The 17,788-nt window shown below is 42.7% G+C and overlaps 1 protein-coding gene across 5 annotated transcripts in view; it reads left to right on the top strand.

Annotated features, from left to right (window-relative positions):
- Nucleotides 1–80: 80 nt before the first annotated feature.
- The window catches only part of slc41a2a (solute carrier family 41 member 2a), a 37,522-nt gene continuing 19,814 nt past the window's right edge, over nucleotides 81–17,788 (top strand). For 2 of the 5 annotated variants that reach the window (XM_039615326.1, XM_039615324.1), the window contains exons 1-3: nucleotides 81–221; nucleotides 1,085–1,503; nucleotides 1,593–1,700. In XM_039615326.1, coding sequence (XP_039471260.1) covers nucleotides 1,153–1,503; nucleotides 1,593–1,700 — 459 coding nt within the window. In that variant the 5' untranslated portion in view covers nucleotides 81–221; nucleotides 1,085–1,152. Of the gene's footprint in view, nucleotides 222–305; nucleotides 355–1,084; nucleotides 1,504–1,592; nucleotides 1,701–14,824; nucleotides 15,268–16,042; nucleotides 16,277–17,788 lie in introns of those variants that run through there. The other 3 variants (XM_039615325.1, XM_039615327.1, XM_039615328.1) reach the window with 3 other exon arrangements.

Here is a 17,788-nt window from a genome sequence, read left to right as displayed (position 1 = left end):
AAGGAACATTAGATGAGTTGAGACTCAGGATAGACAGACAGATAGGTGTGTGTGTGTGTGTGTGTGTGTGTGTGGGGGGGTGATGGGTTGTTAGAATATTGCCACACTGGAGATTGAACACACCATTCAGACATTAACAGAAACCACAAGGAAGAGTCACGCTCAGCAGCAGTGTGCCAGAAGAGATGCCTCCTGTTGTTCTCTTATGGTGTAAGAAAAGGGTAAGGCACATTTTCATTGTTTTTTAACTTGGAAAAAAAGACTGGACTGTCTTAGATTAAAACAAAAAATGTTTCATTATCAAGGGAGTTTGTTATCAGAAGTACTGGAGAGATGGCGAAACACCAGGAAAAAGTAAGCAGTGCAAAATTCTCAACGAAGTCCTTTTTACTGTCCTTAACCAATTTGATCTTAATCTTCAAACCAGATACACTGTTTTTTTTAAGTGTATCTGGTTGGTTCAGCAATACAAGAGTCCTCATTGATAACTGTAAAAACTAAGAACAAAATTATTTATATTTGGATTTATTGCTGTTAGATATTTGTATGTTTATGATCATTTAAGGGTTTGTTAATTAGAACCTGCTTAAACTCTTATCTTAATAAAAGTATATCTTTGTTATTATATGTTGGATGTCTTGTGATTATAAGATACTGTATTTTTGTTATACTAAGATTCCCAACTGAAAAGAAGAATAACAAAATAAAAACAAAACAAATAAAAGGACAAATTCAATTCTGACATAGTCTGTTTTTTTTTTTTTTTAATTTTAGCTTGTGATAAAAAGTAGCTAAAAAGTAACACATTTTGTCCAATTCCCATCTTATAAACTGCCAACCTCAGCGGTTTAGTACCTGGTCATGTCTAAGGAATTTCAAATAAAGAGTACTGTCTCTGCAAGACAATGCAGCCTCAGTGATACTGATGTGAAACAGGCATGAAGAATGATAATGCAAGCAATCCTTGCAATCAGATGATTCTGAAACAGGCTTGTACAAGAAACCCTCTCTCTATCTCTATATTAAAGTTGCACACTTGATTATCTTCATGGCAATGACATAAGTTTTTCTATTTACTATTTAGATCAACTTTTTGTAATCATTGGCGCAGGAGCAGCTGGAGCAACGTATCGCTGAACTAAAGTTTGCACCATGGTTGTCCAAGAGTCACAGGATACAAAACTGACCCAAAGTGATTCTGTTTGCCCAAGCCAACAAAACAGATCCAACACATCTTTATCCCAGTTCTCTGGAAGCTCACAGCATTTTACTTCTAATGAAAATATCTATTATGAGCCAGAGGAGTACACCGAGACAGATTTTTTGCTCCCAAATCAGCTTTATGGCAGGTCACGGCTCACCAGATCCCCTCAACCAAAGGATGCAAATGTCTCAGGTGCACCTGAAGAGTCCATCTGTTCCATGGTTGTGCAGATTCTGGTGCCATTTCTATTGGCTGGGCTTGGAACAGTTTCTGCCGGGATACTGCTCAATATTGTTCAGGTCAGGAACAGAACACTGCAATGTTTAAAATTGTTTTCTTTACATATATATTTTGCAATATGTATTTTATTTATATATTTTTTGGGCAGAGCTGGGAGGTGTTCCAAGAAATCACCGAGATCTTAATTCTGGTCCCAGCTGTTTTAGGCATGAAGGGAAACTTGGAAATGACTCTGGCTTCAAGACTCTCGACTGCTGTGAGTGTGTAATTTTACATATTTTACTGAAAAACTACAAGGTTGAGTTTAAAAACATAAAGACAACCACTATTCATTTAATTAAAAAAGTTATAATTTAAAAAGTTAAAGATTAGTAAAAAAAATAATAATGATACAATGGAAGGGTATACTGACAACAGCCAAATTCTCAGTTATAATTTTCCCTTTTTTTTAGTTTCAGTTTCCGTTTTCAGTTTTATTTGTCATATGCAAGTTAGCACAGGGTCAACATTGCAATGAAATGTGTTTGACGAGCAGCAGTCACTCAGCAGCATGGTACAATAGAAGAAAATATAATAAAATAAAAAAAATAATAAAAAAATAAATAGAAAAATAGTAAAGAGCAAAATATTAGAGAGACGTGGTAAAAGAGAAAAGATGACAAAATCAAAATATATATGTATCTATAAATATAAATATATGTACACTAGTGATTAAATAAGAAAATCTTGAAAAGAAATATGAGGGGGGCAGATGGGAAAAAGTATATCATATATATAATGAGCAGCAGAAAATTACAGTATTGCACTTTTAAATATAAATATCAATAACAATAAAGTGGAGTGACCAGTGCAGATTAAACAGAGTACTTGTGAAGCTGCAGGGTAGCTTCTGAGTGCGTCCTGTGGACTGTGTTTTAATGTATTTTAATCATACATGTGGATCATACTGAGACAAATGAATTCCAACAATACTCCAAAAATGTTTATTTGACTGCACATTGTTTTTAGAAAATACCAATTTCAATTGTTACCATATTTATTTGCAACATTTCCCCTAACATCCACAACCTGTACTGTAACACTGGAGCACATTCATTTTTCAAATCACAAGAATCACATTTTTTTCCCCTTTCTGTTACTATTATTACAGTAGTAGATATTTAAAACCCCCATCCCCTCAACCCATGCATGACCCTACCAGACTAGACACTTTTGCTAGTTCATGAGACACAAGTATCAGCTGAAGGGGCCATAGCAACAACACATGGCTATGTGTCTTTCTTTTTTGGGCTGAAAAGCCAGAGAATATGGGGGCATTAGTCCAAGATATTTATTACCCCAATTCTCCCAGGAAGCCAAAATAACCTCTCTGTATTACCTGTGTTTTGGTGCCCTGGAGCAAGTGTATGATGCAAACACACACACACACACACACACACACACACACACACACACACACACACACACACACACACACACACACACACACACACACACACACACACACACACACACACACACACAGACACATCACAGAGGCGTTATCATCAGAGATCGATTTTGTTGATTAAATTATCAGAATAATTTTCAACAGTTAAAAGTATGAACAGAAATAAACTTAAATAATAAAGTTATAAATAAAAAAAGTCAAAATCTTTTTTCACTGGCACAGTAGAACTTTTAAATACATTACTGCCAGTTAAGGGATCCTATTCTGATCACTTTACAAAATCCATATAGGTTTTACCAAAGTGCAACTCAATAAAGTCAGAACATAATGATGTCTTTGAAACACCACTGCTTAAAAGTTGTGTTTTATAATAGATAGTAAATAATCGATAGTAAACTGCTTCCTCTTCTTGCTATGTATACCTTAATAAACCACTATTGTTTAGAAGTCAAATGACACTGTAGGAATAAAGCATACTACCTTATTAACCCTTTATCTACCAAGTATCATACAGGCAGCCTGGACTTATTTGGTAATTTTGGCTGTAAAAGGGTCAGAAATCATACTATAAGCGAATGCTTTTGCACTTTTTTTCCAGAATAACCTCAGCTTTCAATATCCGGCAGTCATTTCACATTATTGTATTGTTATGATAATGGAACAACAGTTTAAAGTGAAAACCCCCCCACAAAAAATGGACTCTATTTTTCAGATTTATAGATAAGTGGAAACTGATATTCAACATGAACTAAATGTAACACAACATCAACTTTAAATATGAACTAAACTAAATATGTACAAAAATGTTTTTTGAGCCTAAGACCACTCAGTTTTTTACATATTGTTCCTTTTATATTACAAAGCTCCAGGCGTTTTTGGGCATTGCCACTTCTCCACACCCGCATCTCTGCTTCGTGCGTCATCAATTCTTACCTGTGATTGGACTGTCATAGCTTGTGCATTCTAATGATGCACATGTAAAGTTTTGTAAAGCTTGTCTTCTTATCTTTCAGTAACTCTTTGCACAACTGGTGAAGGGTTACAGTAGTGCGAATCTACATGGTAAACCCTATGCAGAGTTGACTTTTCAGTGTTCAGACCAATGACTGTAGATTCTCCACTCACTTACTTCCTGTTTTATGGTTTTATGGTCCTCTGTCTCTCTGCTTCTTTTGTTATCATCACACATAGTTTAAGGTGTGCTCTTTAGTCCCAGCCTTTCTGCTCTTCATAAATGCCTCCTGTATCTGTTTAAAGCTTCAGCTTGCATCTTCTCCTGTTGCCCTCCCCTGCAGAGATTAATGATGCGTCTCTTAGATGCATTCCCTCAATAAAGACTCCAGTCTCCATTTGGCTCTGCAACTTGCATTTTATAACACACAAGAATGCACACATATGCACAGGAAAGACTATCTGGAAAACGTATTTTGTTTAAAGGCTTTGCATGTATTTGAAAAACCAGACTCGAACACTTAAGCTAGCTGGAGAGAAACTGTTGGATCTTATATATAAACTTTATCAAACCCATCACTTGTAGAATCATTTTTTAAAGATCCAACACACTTTGTTGAACAGTCATATAAACAAAACAAAACATTACAACAACAGAGAAGGAAAATAACACAAAGCAAATGACAACCAATAACTTTAACATAACACAACTTTCTAGGCATTATTCCCAGACCTTATAGGCCGCCTTCATTACTTTGACAGATTTATAGTCAAGGTCAGCTCATAGGGTCAGAAACGATGGCTGTTGTGCCAGTCTTACAGTTAAAAGTAATTAATCCTACTTGACATTTTTTATGACTTTTATGAAAATAAGTTACAGTGCAAAAAATAAACCACAAATCTTACTAATTAGGGGTTTCTACAACTTTGGACAATTTCTGTTGTCAAAGTAATCCATACTTAATAATAAGTAAAATAAGTCATAAACCTGTGAAAATGCAGCAAAAAACTGTCAAAACAACCCATTACTTTGAATGATTAGATCGCAAAACAACAGCTGTTCATGCATAAGTAATGTAATGTATGATATAAATGTAGATAAAACTTAACCTGTGTGTAGGTTAACACAAATGGGGTTTATTGGTGAAAATGCTTAATATAGTAATGTCTTTGAATACCCCACTTCAGTGTGTATAAAAGTGCTTCCATTATGTGTAATTGCAGTGTACATATTTAATAAAACACCCACAACAAAAACAGCATCTAGTATGTATGGATCAATATCTTTGACATTTTCTACTTCTTTTATTTCAATACAAAGGGCTTACATAGGACTAACACAAGACTCCTGCAGACATTCTGGGTACAGGGTGAGGACTTCTCTTTAAAGTTACCACATACCTGCATTTGTGTTTGCACACTTCAGTGAGATTGAATAAAGAATTTGGAAAGACACTTTGGAGTCTCACAATCTTTAATTTGTTTCAGATTCCCACTACAAATATAATGCTTAACTTGTAAGTATAAACGCCATCTTCTTGGTTGTATTGGATCAGTTGAAAACTCATAGAGAAGTCACTGGAGAAGAAGCAGAATCAACTGCAAAAACAGTGCATTGAACAGCAGCGGTAACATAAGTAAGACAAAAGACAAAAGCAACAATAGAACAACAAGCACGTGGACCAAAGACAGACAAAGGACAGATTCACTCAAGGTCTCACTTTTATAGCAGAGTTGTGTCTTCCCTCCTGTTTAATTTCTCTAAAAATAACCATTCTGACATCATTTCTGATTATATCATACTTTGCAACTCTGGATAATTTCTCAGTACTCTTATTTGTGGGGATCTAGGGACTTTCCATATTCCACCATAAATCCTGGTACTTCCTGTTCATGCTCTGACACCCTTATATTTGGACTTCCATGCACAACATTTTTTTTTTTATTCAGGGGCTCAAACACAAACAGACACTGAGAATTTGCTAAATGTGTGTCACTCCACGGACAATAGCATACAGTGAGGTTCCCTTCAATAAATCCCTAAGGTGTGAAAATATTAGTTGAGCAGGCCAGCACAGTCCACATGGCTGAAAGGCAGTGGCCAGGGTTTGAATCCACGGCCCTCTGCAAGCAGAGGGCCGTGGAGTCTGTTACTGTTACTATTTTTGCCATTTCTTCTTGGAGCAGCTGTAACCCACATAATTTACTCAGGGATTAATAAAGTATTCTGATTCTGATTGTTTCAGGATGACCTGCCATTATCCAATGGCACATCTGCTTTCCGGTATCTTTTGCTCGTTTCTCCTCCTCTTCTTTTCTGTTTTTTTCTAAACTGAGGACCTGATGGCTTTGAACCTTTCTTGTCCATCTTCCATTGGTTTTAATTTTGCACTCCAGTATTCAATTCAATTCAATTCAATTTTATTTATATAGCGCCAAATCACAACAAAAGTCGCCTCAAGGGGCTTTATATTGTACAATAGATCGCACAATAATAAATACAGAGAAAACCCCAACAATCATATCATATGACCCCTATGAGCAAGCACTTTGGCGACAGTGGGAAGGAAAACTCCCTTTAACAGGAAGAAACCTCTGGCAGAACCAGGCTCAGGGAGGGCGGGGCCATCTGCTGCGACCAGTTGGGGTGAAGAAGGAAAACAGGATGAAAGACATGCTGTGGAAGAGAGACAGAAATTAATAACAGATATGATTCGATGCAGAGAGGTCTATTAACACATAGTGAGTGGCTGGAAAGGAAAAACTCAATGCATCATGGGAATCCCCGGCAGCCTACGTCTATTGCAGCATAACTAAGGGAGGATTCAGGGTCACCTGGTCCAGCCCTAACTATATGCTTTAGCAAAAGGAAAGTTTTAAGCCTAATCTTGAAAGTAGAGATAGTGTCTGTCTCCCGAATCCAAACTGGAAGCTGGTTCCACAGAAGAGGGGCCTGAAAACTGAAGGCTCTCCCTCCCATTCTACTTTTAAATACTCTAGGAACAACAAGTAGGCCTGCAGAGCAGAGTATGACACCCATCCCTCAACCCGAGGATCACCACAACATAACCTAACAGACCTACACCTTAGTTCACAGATTCACTTTGTCTAGGGTTTATTTCTGGGATTTCGCACAACCCAGGATTCAAATCATGAATACATAATGGGCTTGGATTTACAACATTATGAATGAAATGTGCTCTATTTGGAAGCAGCGGCCCCCCTCCTCTTTCGACGTGTTGTGTGTGAGACTTTAAATCATCAAACTGTAAATTTTAAATTGTTATTGATCCCTTTACCCCTCGTCCTAAAGTGTATATTTATTTTCTTACTCTTCTTATATATATTGTTTGTTTACTTGTACTGCTGTAACTGGAGCCTCGTCGTCTCGTCTCTCTATATACTGGACTGTATGTAGCGGAGATGACAATAAAGTTTACTTTGACTTCAGCAGCAGGCGCACCGAGGGCTCTCGCGCTCACTTTTCGCGTATAGAATTTCGAAAAAACATCGGTGCAAATTATAAGTCTGTATCATGATGTCTGGTGGTTTTGAGTTTGTTGGTTTGTTTTATTTTGTTTTATCTTGCGGGTTGGTTATTAGATGCGCCCTCTCCTCCCTGTGCTGCAAGCAGCAGGCGCGCCATAGAGCGGAGGGCGCCTTACTCCCAGCAAATGGGCGATAGAAAACCGATCGGTGCCTATGCCATTCCCAATATGCGCTGGCTGGACGTCGGGGCAGCATGAGTACGAGCATTTTTAATTTTTTTTTGCCGATGCCCGTGATGCCGCCCCACCACGATGCCGCCCGGGCAACTGCCCGTGTCGCCCGTATCTAAAACCGCTACTGCTTATCATGTCAGAGGCCAACTGAAACCAAGGCCACCTATATAAAAACACCCCATCAGATACACAGTAGGGGAGAGCGGGGTAAGTTGTCACACTGTTCATAACTCCAACACTAGAGGCTCTATCTCAAAAATGAAATAGCCACTTTGTGTGACTTCTTCTTCTATAGTCAACCTCCTGTTCACATGTGGTCAAGACTGCTCTAATCTGAGGTGAGCACATCTTTTTATTTTTTGACCTAAAAGGAAAAATAAATCACTTTAAATTTTCTTCAGTACAACTTTGTTAGGTATAGATGTTACAAATTATTATTTTACACAAAATAGAGGAGACATTAACGTGTCTTTTGATACTTCAGCTGATGTGCTATGTTGAGCTAACCCTGACATTTAGCCAAAATTAGCATAAATGTCAGTTTGGGGCAAGTTGTCTCATTAACTTTGGGGCAAGTTGTCACATGTGACAACTTGCCCCAGTACAAATAAATGCTCCAAAAATTGTGATATTGTAATTCATTTGTATTTGTAATAAGGTTTTTGAAGAAAGGAAGGAGGCAGGAATTAAGGAAGGAAGGAAGAAAGTAAGATGGTTCGAAATTATCAACGAAAGACAGAGCGTGGCAGAACACCACCTGACATTATGTTAAAGGCAGTCAGGCAGGTAAAGATGCAGAACAAATCAATCAGAAGTACAGCAAAGGATTTTGACATAAATTACCGTACTCTAACTCGGTATTGTCAAAAGATTACCAGAGAAGAAATTGAAAGTCAGACAGCCATGCCAACAACAATGGTTGGTTATACAACGCCAAGGAAGATTTTTTCCCCTGATTTGGAAAAGCAGCTTGTTGAGTATATTACTAGGTCAGCTGACATTTATTTTGGTCTGTCACCAAGTGAGGTCAGAAAGCTTGCCTACCAGTTTGCTGTGGCACACGAACTGAAGTTTGTGCCTTTGTGGGCAGAAAAAGAAAAGGCCAGCAAAGAGTGGTTTACAGGCTTTTTAAAGCGGCATACAACATTGTCACTGAGAAAGCCAGAAGCAACTAGCCTTGCCAGGGCAAGTAGCTTCAACAGAGAGAATGTCAATGCTTTCTTTGACAACTTAGAGAAAGTGTTATGCAAATATGAGTTTGGACCAGGAGACATTTGGAATGTTGATGAAACTGGGGTCACCACTGTACATAAACCAGACAAAGTGTTGGCCAGACGTGGATTCAAACAAGTAGGGTCATTGACCTCTGCTGAAAGGGGAACCCTTGTCCCACTGGCCTGTGCTGTCTCAGCCATAGGGAATAGTTTACCTCCATACTTTATTTTCCCGCGTGTCCACTTCCGTGACCATTTCCTGATCAACGGGCCACCGGCAGCAAAGGAGGGCAAATTCCTCTGGATGGATGAAAGACACACACTTTGTTGACTTCCTGCAACATTTCAATGAACATACAAAGTGTTCAAAGGACAAGCCCTGTTTACTCCTTTTGGCAGTGTTGGGGAGTAACGGAATACATGTACCGCCGTTACGTATTTAGAATACAAAATATGAGTAACTGTATTCCGTTACAGTTACCGTTTAAAAAGGTGGTATTCAGAATACAGTTACTTTGTTGAAATAAATGGATTACACGGTGGTACTTTCCTGTTTCATATTGTCGCGGGTCAGGATTGTTTGGGTTTGTTTGACAGCTGTGTTCTGATGTTCCAGGTGGCAGCGTTACGGTTGCCATGGTTACAGGGTGACGCGCTCTCTCTCTCTGCGTGTTTCCTGGGTGAGAGCGCTTTTTTGTTGTTGTTGTTGTGCTAAGCTAAAGGCAGAATGCTACAGGCATGGCCCTAAAGAATGTAGCCTCATGGGCAGTGTAGTCCGTGCTGCAGGAGAATGGACTACCATACACGTTATGTGTCTGTGAGCGAGGGAGGAGAGAAAGGAAGTCCGAGCTGTCACGGAGCAAAAACGGGAGCTGGAAGCATGTAAATATAATAATAACCACTGCAGCCAAGAAGACTGCCTGACGAGCCCAGCTGTAAGTAAGCTATTAAGACTCAACTGTACACTGTGTTCGTGTTTTCCTCCGGAAAAAATAAGTTCCGTTGGAGAAGCCTTTCAACGCCTCTCTCTGTCTCTGGCAAGCAAAGTTGACCCAGACAACAAAGTAAAGCTAGTTTTCGGCTACCAGCCCGACACCGTATTAGCCAGAGGTCCCTTTACTACGGTTCGGAGCCGTGGACCTTCAGTATCAGTAATAAATCACAGGAATAGTACATTCACGTAGTTGTAAACAGCATGATAATATATTAAGTAATCCAAAGTATTCAGAATACGTTACTGTCGTTGAGTAACGTAACGGAATACGTTACAGAATACATTTTGGGGCATGTATTCAGTATTCTGTAATGGAATACATTTTAAAAGTAACCTTCCCAACACTGCCTTTTGGACAACCACGAGTCTCATCTGTCCATTGATGGACTCAATTATGCCAAAGAAAATGGCATAATCATGCTGTCATTCCCACCCCACTGCTCACATTGGCTCCAACCATTAGACAGGTCTGTCTACGGGCCACTAAAGAGGCACATCAACAGCACGTGCGATGCCTGGATGAGGAACAACCCTGGGAAGACAATGTCTATTTATGACATTCCTGGGATTGTGGCAATTGCATATCCTCTGACTGCAACCCCATTGAACATTCAGGCTGGTTTTAGGGTGGCTGGGATTCAACCTTAAAACAGAAATGTATTTCTGGAAGCCGAGTTTGCACAATCCTACGTCACAGATCGTCCTATTCCGGACCCTGCCCTGCCAGGCCCCAGCACCAACTCTGCACTGCCAGGCCCCAGCACCACCTCTGCACTGCCAGGCCCCAGCACCACCTCTGCACTGCTAGGCCCCAGCACTACCTGTGCACTGCCAGGCCCCAGCACCACCTCTGCACTGCCAGGCCCCAGCACCACCTCTGCACTGCCAGGCCCCAGCACCACCTCTGCACTGCCAGGCCCCAGCACCACCTCTGCACTGCTGGGCCCCAGCACCACCTCTGCACTGCCAGGCCCCAGCACCAACTCTGCACTGCCAGGCCCCAGCACCACCTCTGCACTGCCAGGCCCCAGCACCACCTCTGCACTGCCAGGCCCCAGCACCACCTCTGCACTGCCAGGCCCCAGCACCACCTCTGCACTGCTAGGCCCCAGCACCACCTCTGCACTGCCAGGCCCCAGCACCAACTCTGCACTGCCAGGCCCCAGCACCACCTCTGCACTGCCAGGCCCCAGCACCACCTCTGCACTGCCAGGCCCCAGCACCACCTCTGCACTGCCAGGCCCCAGCACCAACTCTGCACTGCCAGGCCCCAGCACCAACTCTGCACTGCCAGGCCCCAGCACCACCTCTGCACTGCCAGGCCCCAGCACCACCTGTGCACTGCCAGGCCCCAGCACCACCTCTGCACTGCCAGGCCCCAGCACCACCTCTGCACTGCCAGGCCCCAGCACCACCTCTGCACTGCTAGGCCCCAGCACCAACTCTGCACTGCTAGGCTCCAGCACTACCTCTGCCCTGCCAGGCCCCAGCACTACCTCTGCACTGCCAGGCCCCAGCACCAACTCTGCACTGCCAGGCCCCAGCACTACCTCTGCACTGCCAGGCCCCAGCACCAACTCTGCACTGCTAGGCCCCAGCACTACCTCTGCACTGCCAGGCCCCAGCACCAACTCTGAACTGCCAAGCTCCAGCACCATCTCTATCACGAGCTCACCCTTACCCAGCACTGCAATTACTGACAGCGGACTACCAACTCCAGAGGACATCCGGCCATATCCAAAAGCTGGCGCGCGAAAACCATCCAGCAAAGGAAGAAAGCGCCAAATCAGCAATTCTAACCGACACGCCAGTGAAGCAGCAACTAGAAAAAGAAAAGAATAAGGCTGAATCTAGCAAAAGCTGTTTCAAAAGAGAGGGACGCGAGGGGGGAAAACATCTGGACCTATGAAGAACAACGCAGCTAAAAGAAGAAAAATAATTCAAGAGTCATCAGAATCAGAATCAGAATCGTGTTTATTGGCCAAGTATATGCGCGGACAAATACAAGGAATTTGGTTCCGGTAGATGGTGGCTCTCAAGCACAACAATGTAAACACACACACACACACACACACACACACACACACACACACACACACACACACACACACACACACACGTCTATATGTACATTACACATGCATACACATACATACACAAAGCTGTGTAAACCAACTATAAATAACTAAACTTATGTACATAAAATACAGAAATGAAATGAGGTGGAATGAATACTACAGAATGTACATAAGGTGCAGTTGCAGTCTGGCAGTGGGGAGCAGTGTGACAGGTCAACTGTTTAGGAGGGAGATGGCAAGGGAAAGAAACTGTTCCTGTGTCGGGTGGTCTTGGTTTGCAGGCTTCTGTACCGTCTGCCAGAGGGCAGCAGGTCAAAAGTCTGTGTCCAGGGTGTGAGGGGTCTGTGATGATTTTCCTGCCCGTTTCCTGGTTCTTGAGAGGTACAGATCCTGGATGGAGGGCAGGGGGCACCGATGATCCTTTCTGCTGCCCGTACAGTCCGCTGCAGTCTGCTCCTGTCCTGTTTTGTGGCTGCACCATACCAGACTGTGATGGAGGAGCACAGGAGCAGACTCAATGACCGCAGTATAGAACTGGATCAGCAGCTCCTGTGGAAGACTGTACTTCCCAGTTGTCTCAGGAAGTACATCCTCTGCTGGGTCTTTTTGAGGATGGAGTTGATGTTGGTCTCCCACTTCAGGTCCTGGGAGATGGTGGTACCCAGGAACTTGAAGATCTTCACAGTCGACACAGGGCTGTCTGACATGATGAGGGGGGCAGAGTTGGGGATGTCTCCTGAAGTCCACTGTCATCTCTACAGTTTTAAGAGTGTTCAGCTCCAGATTGTGCTGACTGCACCAGAGTACCAGCCGCTCAACTTCCTGCCGGTATGCAGACTCATCACCATCCTGAATGAGGCCAATGACGGTGGTGTCATCTGCAAACTTTAGGAGTTTAACAGCCGAGTTCTTGGAGGTGCAGTCATTAGTGTAGAGGGAGAACAGTAGTGGTGAGAGGACACATCCTTGAGGGGCACCAGTACTGAGGGACCGAGTTTCAGAGGTCATCTCCCCAGCCTCACTTGTTGCTTTCTGTCTGTCAGGAAGCTGGTGATCCACCTGACAGGTAGCTGGAGACACGCTGAGCTGGGAGAGTTTGGAAGAGAGAAGTTCAGGCACGATGGTGTTAAAAGCCGAACTAAAGTCCACAAACAGGATCCTGGCATAAGTTCCCGGGCGGTCGAGGTGTTGCAGGATGTAATGCAGCCCCATATTCACTGCATCATCCACCGACCTGTTTGCCCGGTAGGCAAACTGCAGAGGGTCCAGCTGGTGGCCTGTAATGTCCTTCAGATGGGCTAACACCAGTCGTTCGAAGGATTTCATGACCACAGACGTCAAGGCGATAGGTCTGTAGTCGTTCAGTCCTGTGATGGTGGGTTTCTTGGGAACAGGGATGATGGTGGAGCGTTTGAGGCAGGATGGAACTTCACACAGCTCCAGGGATCTGTTGAAGATGCGAGTGAAGATGGGAGCCAGCTGTTCAGCACGGGTCTTGAGGCAGGAGGGTGAAACACCGTCTGGTCTGGGGCTTTCCTGGGCTTCTGTTTCTGAAATAGTCGGCTCACATCCTCAGTGTGTATTCTGAGTTTCAGGGAGGAGGAAAGGGGTGGGAGGTGTGATGGAGGTCGTTGAGTCTGGATTGGAGAGGGTGGTGGTGGTCGTTGAGTCTGAAATGGGAAGGGTGGTGGTGGTCGTTGAGTCTGGATTGGGGAGGGTGGGGTGGTCGTTGAGACTGGATTGGAGAGGGTGAGGGTGAAGGGGGAGAGGTGGAAGGTGTGTTGGGGTCAGTGTCTGAAGCGGTGTCTCTGGGGAGGGAGGGTGAGGCGTGGGAGTCTGTCTGTCTCAAACCTGCAGTAGAATGTATTTAGCTCGTTGGCCAGGTCTTTGTTTGCTTCAACAGTGGGTGGGGGCGTCTGTAGCTGGTGATTTCCTGCAGGCCCCTCCACACTGACGCAGGGTCGTTGGCTGAGAGCCGTTCTTCCAGCTTCTGGGAGTAGATCCTTTTAGCTGCTTTGATCTCCTTGGTCAGTGTGTTCCTGGCTTGCTTGTACAGGGCCCTGTCACCACTTCTGTAGGCGTCCTCCTTGGCCTTACGAAGATGGTGGAGTTTAGGAGTGAACCATGGTTTATTGTTGTTGTATGTGCAAAAGGTCTTTGTTGGCACACACACGTCTTCACAAAAACTGATGTATGATGTCACAGTGTCCGTGAGCTCATCCAGGTTATCAGATGCAGCTTCAAAAACAGTCCAATCAGTGCAGTCATCATCAGATGATGAAGAGTGCTTCTGCCTTGTCTGTGTGGAGCCATTTTCAAACAGTCGTCCAAAAGAGACCTGGGTAAAATGCGTAAAATGCAACAAATGGGCCCATGATGCTTGCATCTCAGGCCAGGCAATTTATGTGTGCCAGAATTGTGACTCTGAAGTTGAGTCTGATTAATCAGAAATAGGGCATCTGTTTTGTTCAGAGGATAAACATGTTAAGTAAAGCAAGTTATTTGCAGCATTCCATTCAGTTATGATGGATTTATGTGCAAGCCAGAGAACATTTGAGTTTAAAGTTCAAACTAAAGTTTTCTTTCTACTTAATGTTTTGATTAAAATGTGTATTGGATTGAAATAATTGTTTTTTTTCCAAATTCTCTTTGCATAATTGTTCAAATTTCCAGTTTTGGTTTGAATTTAACAATTAAAATCAATAATCACAATTAAGTATTTGTGTTCTTATTTTAAGATAATCTAGTGTGACAACTTACCTGCCGATGGGGTAAATTGTCACAAGTGCACATTCTCCACTCAACAGTCTACAACTCCGTAATGAGATAAGATCTGAAAATGTAATGAATACATCATATGTGCCCGAGACTTCCTTCTTTCATTTGGTGAAACATTTATTACGTTGTGATGTATGGTGCTCAGTAAAAGTTAGTCAGTGTGAAAAGTGTGACAACTTACCCCGCTCTCCCCTATTTTCCTCAGCTCTTCACAACTGCCGCAAGGTATAGCGTTTTAACTTTTTATTTTTTCGAATCCCAGACACAGCGGTGCGAGGTAGTTAGCTGTTCATAAGAGTTTAATTTAATCAAACTTCATTTTACGGATCTAAGTGGCTCCTCGTCACTAGCTAATTCACCATTTTATTTAAATATCAGAATTTTCGGAATGAGGATCCAAGCGGGACACAGAGGCTGCTAGTTTTAACGCACCAGAATGCAAATATAAATAAAAGCCTGACTATCCTGAGAGCCTAGCTGCAGCGACACCTTTCTTTCACACGGATTCCTGGATGTGTGTTGGAGCCCACTTTGCTACCCGCACAGAACGTTTCTGACCTACGGGCTTATACAATAGAGAAAAGCAACAATACAGCGTGTTTCTCTGCTCCAAGACATCTGAGGGCCTTTCACACAGTAAGCATGTCTGTTATACCCAGTGCATAAATGTCTGTGTGTTAGCGCTGATTATTCAAACCCTGTTTAAAATGTGACACATTTGTTATCCAAAAACATTTCCTCTAAATTTTGCAAAGTTACTGATTTAAAAATTATATTTTTGAATTTTTAATTGCATGACAAACATACGATAGACTCTTGAGCATATTTATATAGCTAATTTCACGATGGTATAACAGTGCTATATAAAAGATGCCCAAGCACCAATGCACTCTAATGCAAGCCTCTACAGCTGAAAACAGTTTGAATCCATACTCTGAGGGTCTGCTGAATTGTTTTTAATATTGTGCTTTTTTGATGAACTGCAGATGATGAATTCCTCTTTATTGTAGAAACTGTCCCTAAGCTATTGTTGTTCATACTTACTGAGTTCCCTAGCTACTTCTTTACTATGTCAGTAAACTTTTTGAAAAGGAAGCTGTTGTAGATTTAAAGAAACATCCTAATTGAAGCAAAGGCAAAAAGTTGGAGTGAATTTTATGTGACTGTTCATATTAAAGCCAACAACAAGTGAAAATCCAAAACCGACTCCAATCCTTTGTATTAATGATCTCCCCCTCTCTCTCTCTGTGTGTGTGTGTGTGAGTGTGTGTGTGTGTGTGTGCCCTCACAGAAGGAAGGTCACAGCAGGAGCTTTTCTCAAACGCATTACCAATCAGTTTATTTTTTACAAGAAGTGTAGCTCATACAATGGTATAAATGTATTATTTGCGATACTTTATAAATATGAAACTCTAAAGATTTTGAGTTCATGCACATTGTGAAACAAGAATCTAAATACTTGTGTCACAATGATTTCTATAAAAGCATGTTGTTTATGGGGATAATGTGACAAATCTTTTGTGCGCCCTATTAATGATCTTTCCGTGTGTCCGCTAGTTTGAAAGGCTTGGGCCGCCCTGCCCGCCACAGTTTATAACTGGTCATGTGACTGCATGGCTACATCTGATTGGTGAAAGAGTTACAGGTAACTCCACTGGCGGCATGATCCATTATTAGTAGTATTATCTAATGTGTGAAATGAATTATTTAAAAAAGTGTTGAATATTGCCAAATATAACTGAGTAAAAGTAGCGTTTCTTCTTCACAAATGTACTAGACTAGAATAGAATAGAATGCCAAGTTATACAGTGAGATACAGAGCATCTCCAACTCCGTGCAAACGTGTGGGTGAGGTGGGGGGTGCACAGTTCTGCAGCACTATTTACATTACAGTATTAACAGAAAAAATATATAAAATGTACAAACATACAATCCAGAGTAAAAAAGTAAATATATAAATAAATAGTGTTATGTATATACGATTTGGGTTTTTGCACATAGAATTTGGTATTGCACAGTGGTGGTTTATACAGGTAAATGGGAAAATGGGGGGTGGGACTGTGTTATCGGCATGTGTATGAGTTAAGGGTGGCTATGGCCTTTGGGAAGAAACTGTTCTTGAGGCTGTGGGTCTTTGTGCTGATGCACCTGTAGCGCTTCCCTGAGGTTAAAAACCAGGGTGGGAGCTGTCTTTGATGATGTGTGCTGCTCTGCTGAGGCAGCGGGAGAAATAAATGTCCATCAGGAAGGGGAGAGGGCAGCCAATGAGCTTCTGTGCTGCCATGACTACACTCTGAAGCCTCGCTCTGTCCGCCTTAGTGCAGCTGCCATACCATACTGTGATGCAGTATGTTAGCAGGCTCTCAATGGACGAGCGGTAGAAGGTCAGCAGCAAGTTGGAGTCCAGCTTGTACTTCCTGAGGGTCCTCAGGAAGGAACCCTTTGGTTTTCTTAGTGTAGAGAGAATACAGGAGGGGGCTCAGCACACAGCCCTGCGGGGACCCGGTGCTCAGTGTGCGAGTGGAGGAGAGATGAGGGCCAAGTCTTACAGTCTGGGGCCAGTTTGTAAGAAAGTCCTTTATCCAGGCACATGTGAGAGGGGGGAGGCCAAGAGTGACCAGTTTGGTGATGAGGATGTCCGGGATGATTGTACTGAAGGCTGAGCTGTAGTCCACAAAGAGGATTCGGACATAGCTTTGCCGCTGTTCTAGGTGGCTCAGCACAGTGTGGAGGGCGATGGCGTCTTCTGTGGATCTGTATGCGAACTGGTAGGGGTCAAATTCTGGGGGGACGTAGTCCGTGATGTGCTGAAGGACTAGTCTCTCGAAGCATTTCATGATTACCGGCGTGAATGCCACTGGGCAGTAATCGTTCAGGCTGGTGATGGGAGACTTCTTCGGCACTGGCATGATTGTGGCTGATTTTAAACAGGATGGGATGGCTGCCTGATCCAGTGAGAGGTTCAAGATTCTGGTGAAGGTATGCAGGGTTTTTGATTTGGAAATACCCGAATGCTTTTGTCCACAGTCACAGTTCCAATACAAAACTTGATATAGTCCAGTACTGATCCTGTGAAAGTTTCTAGGTCCTGGTGTTCTAATATGTCCCAGTCTGTCTGTGTAAAGCAGTCCTGAAGTTTGGAGAGAGCATTTTCTGG

The sequence above is a fragment of the Oreochromis aureus genome, linkage group 7 (assembly GCF_013358895.1).
Source record: "Oreochromis aureus strain Israel breed Guangdong linkage group 7, ZZ_aureus, whole genome shotgun sequence".
Classification (NCBI taxonomy): domain Eukaryota; kingdom Metazoa; phylum Chordata; class Actinopteri; order Cichliformes; family Cichlidae; genus Oreochromis; species Oreochromis aureus.
Note: the sequence above shows the minus strand (reverse complement) of the source record. Positions and strands in the feature narration are given on the sequence as shown.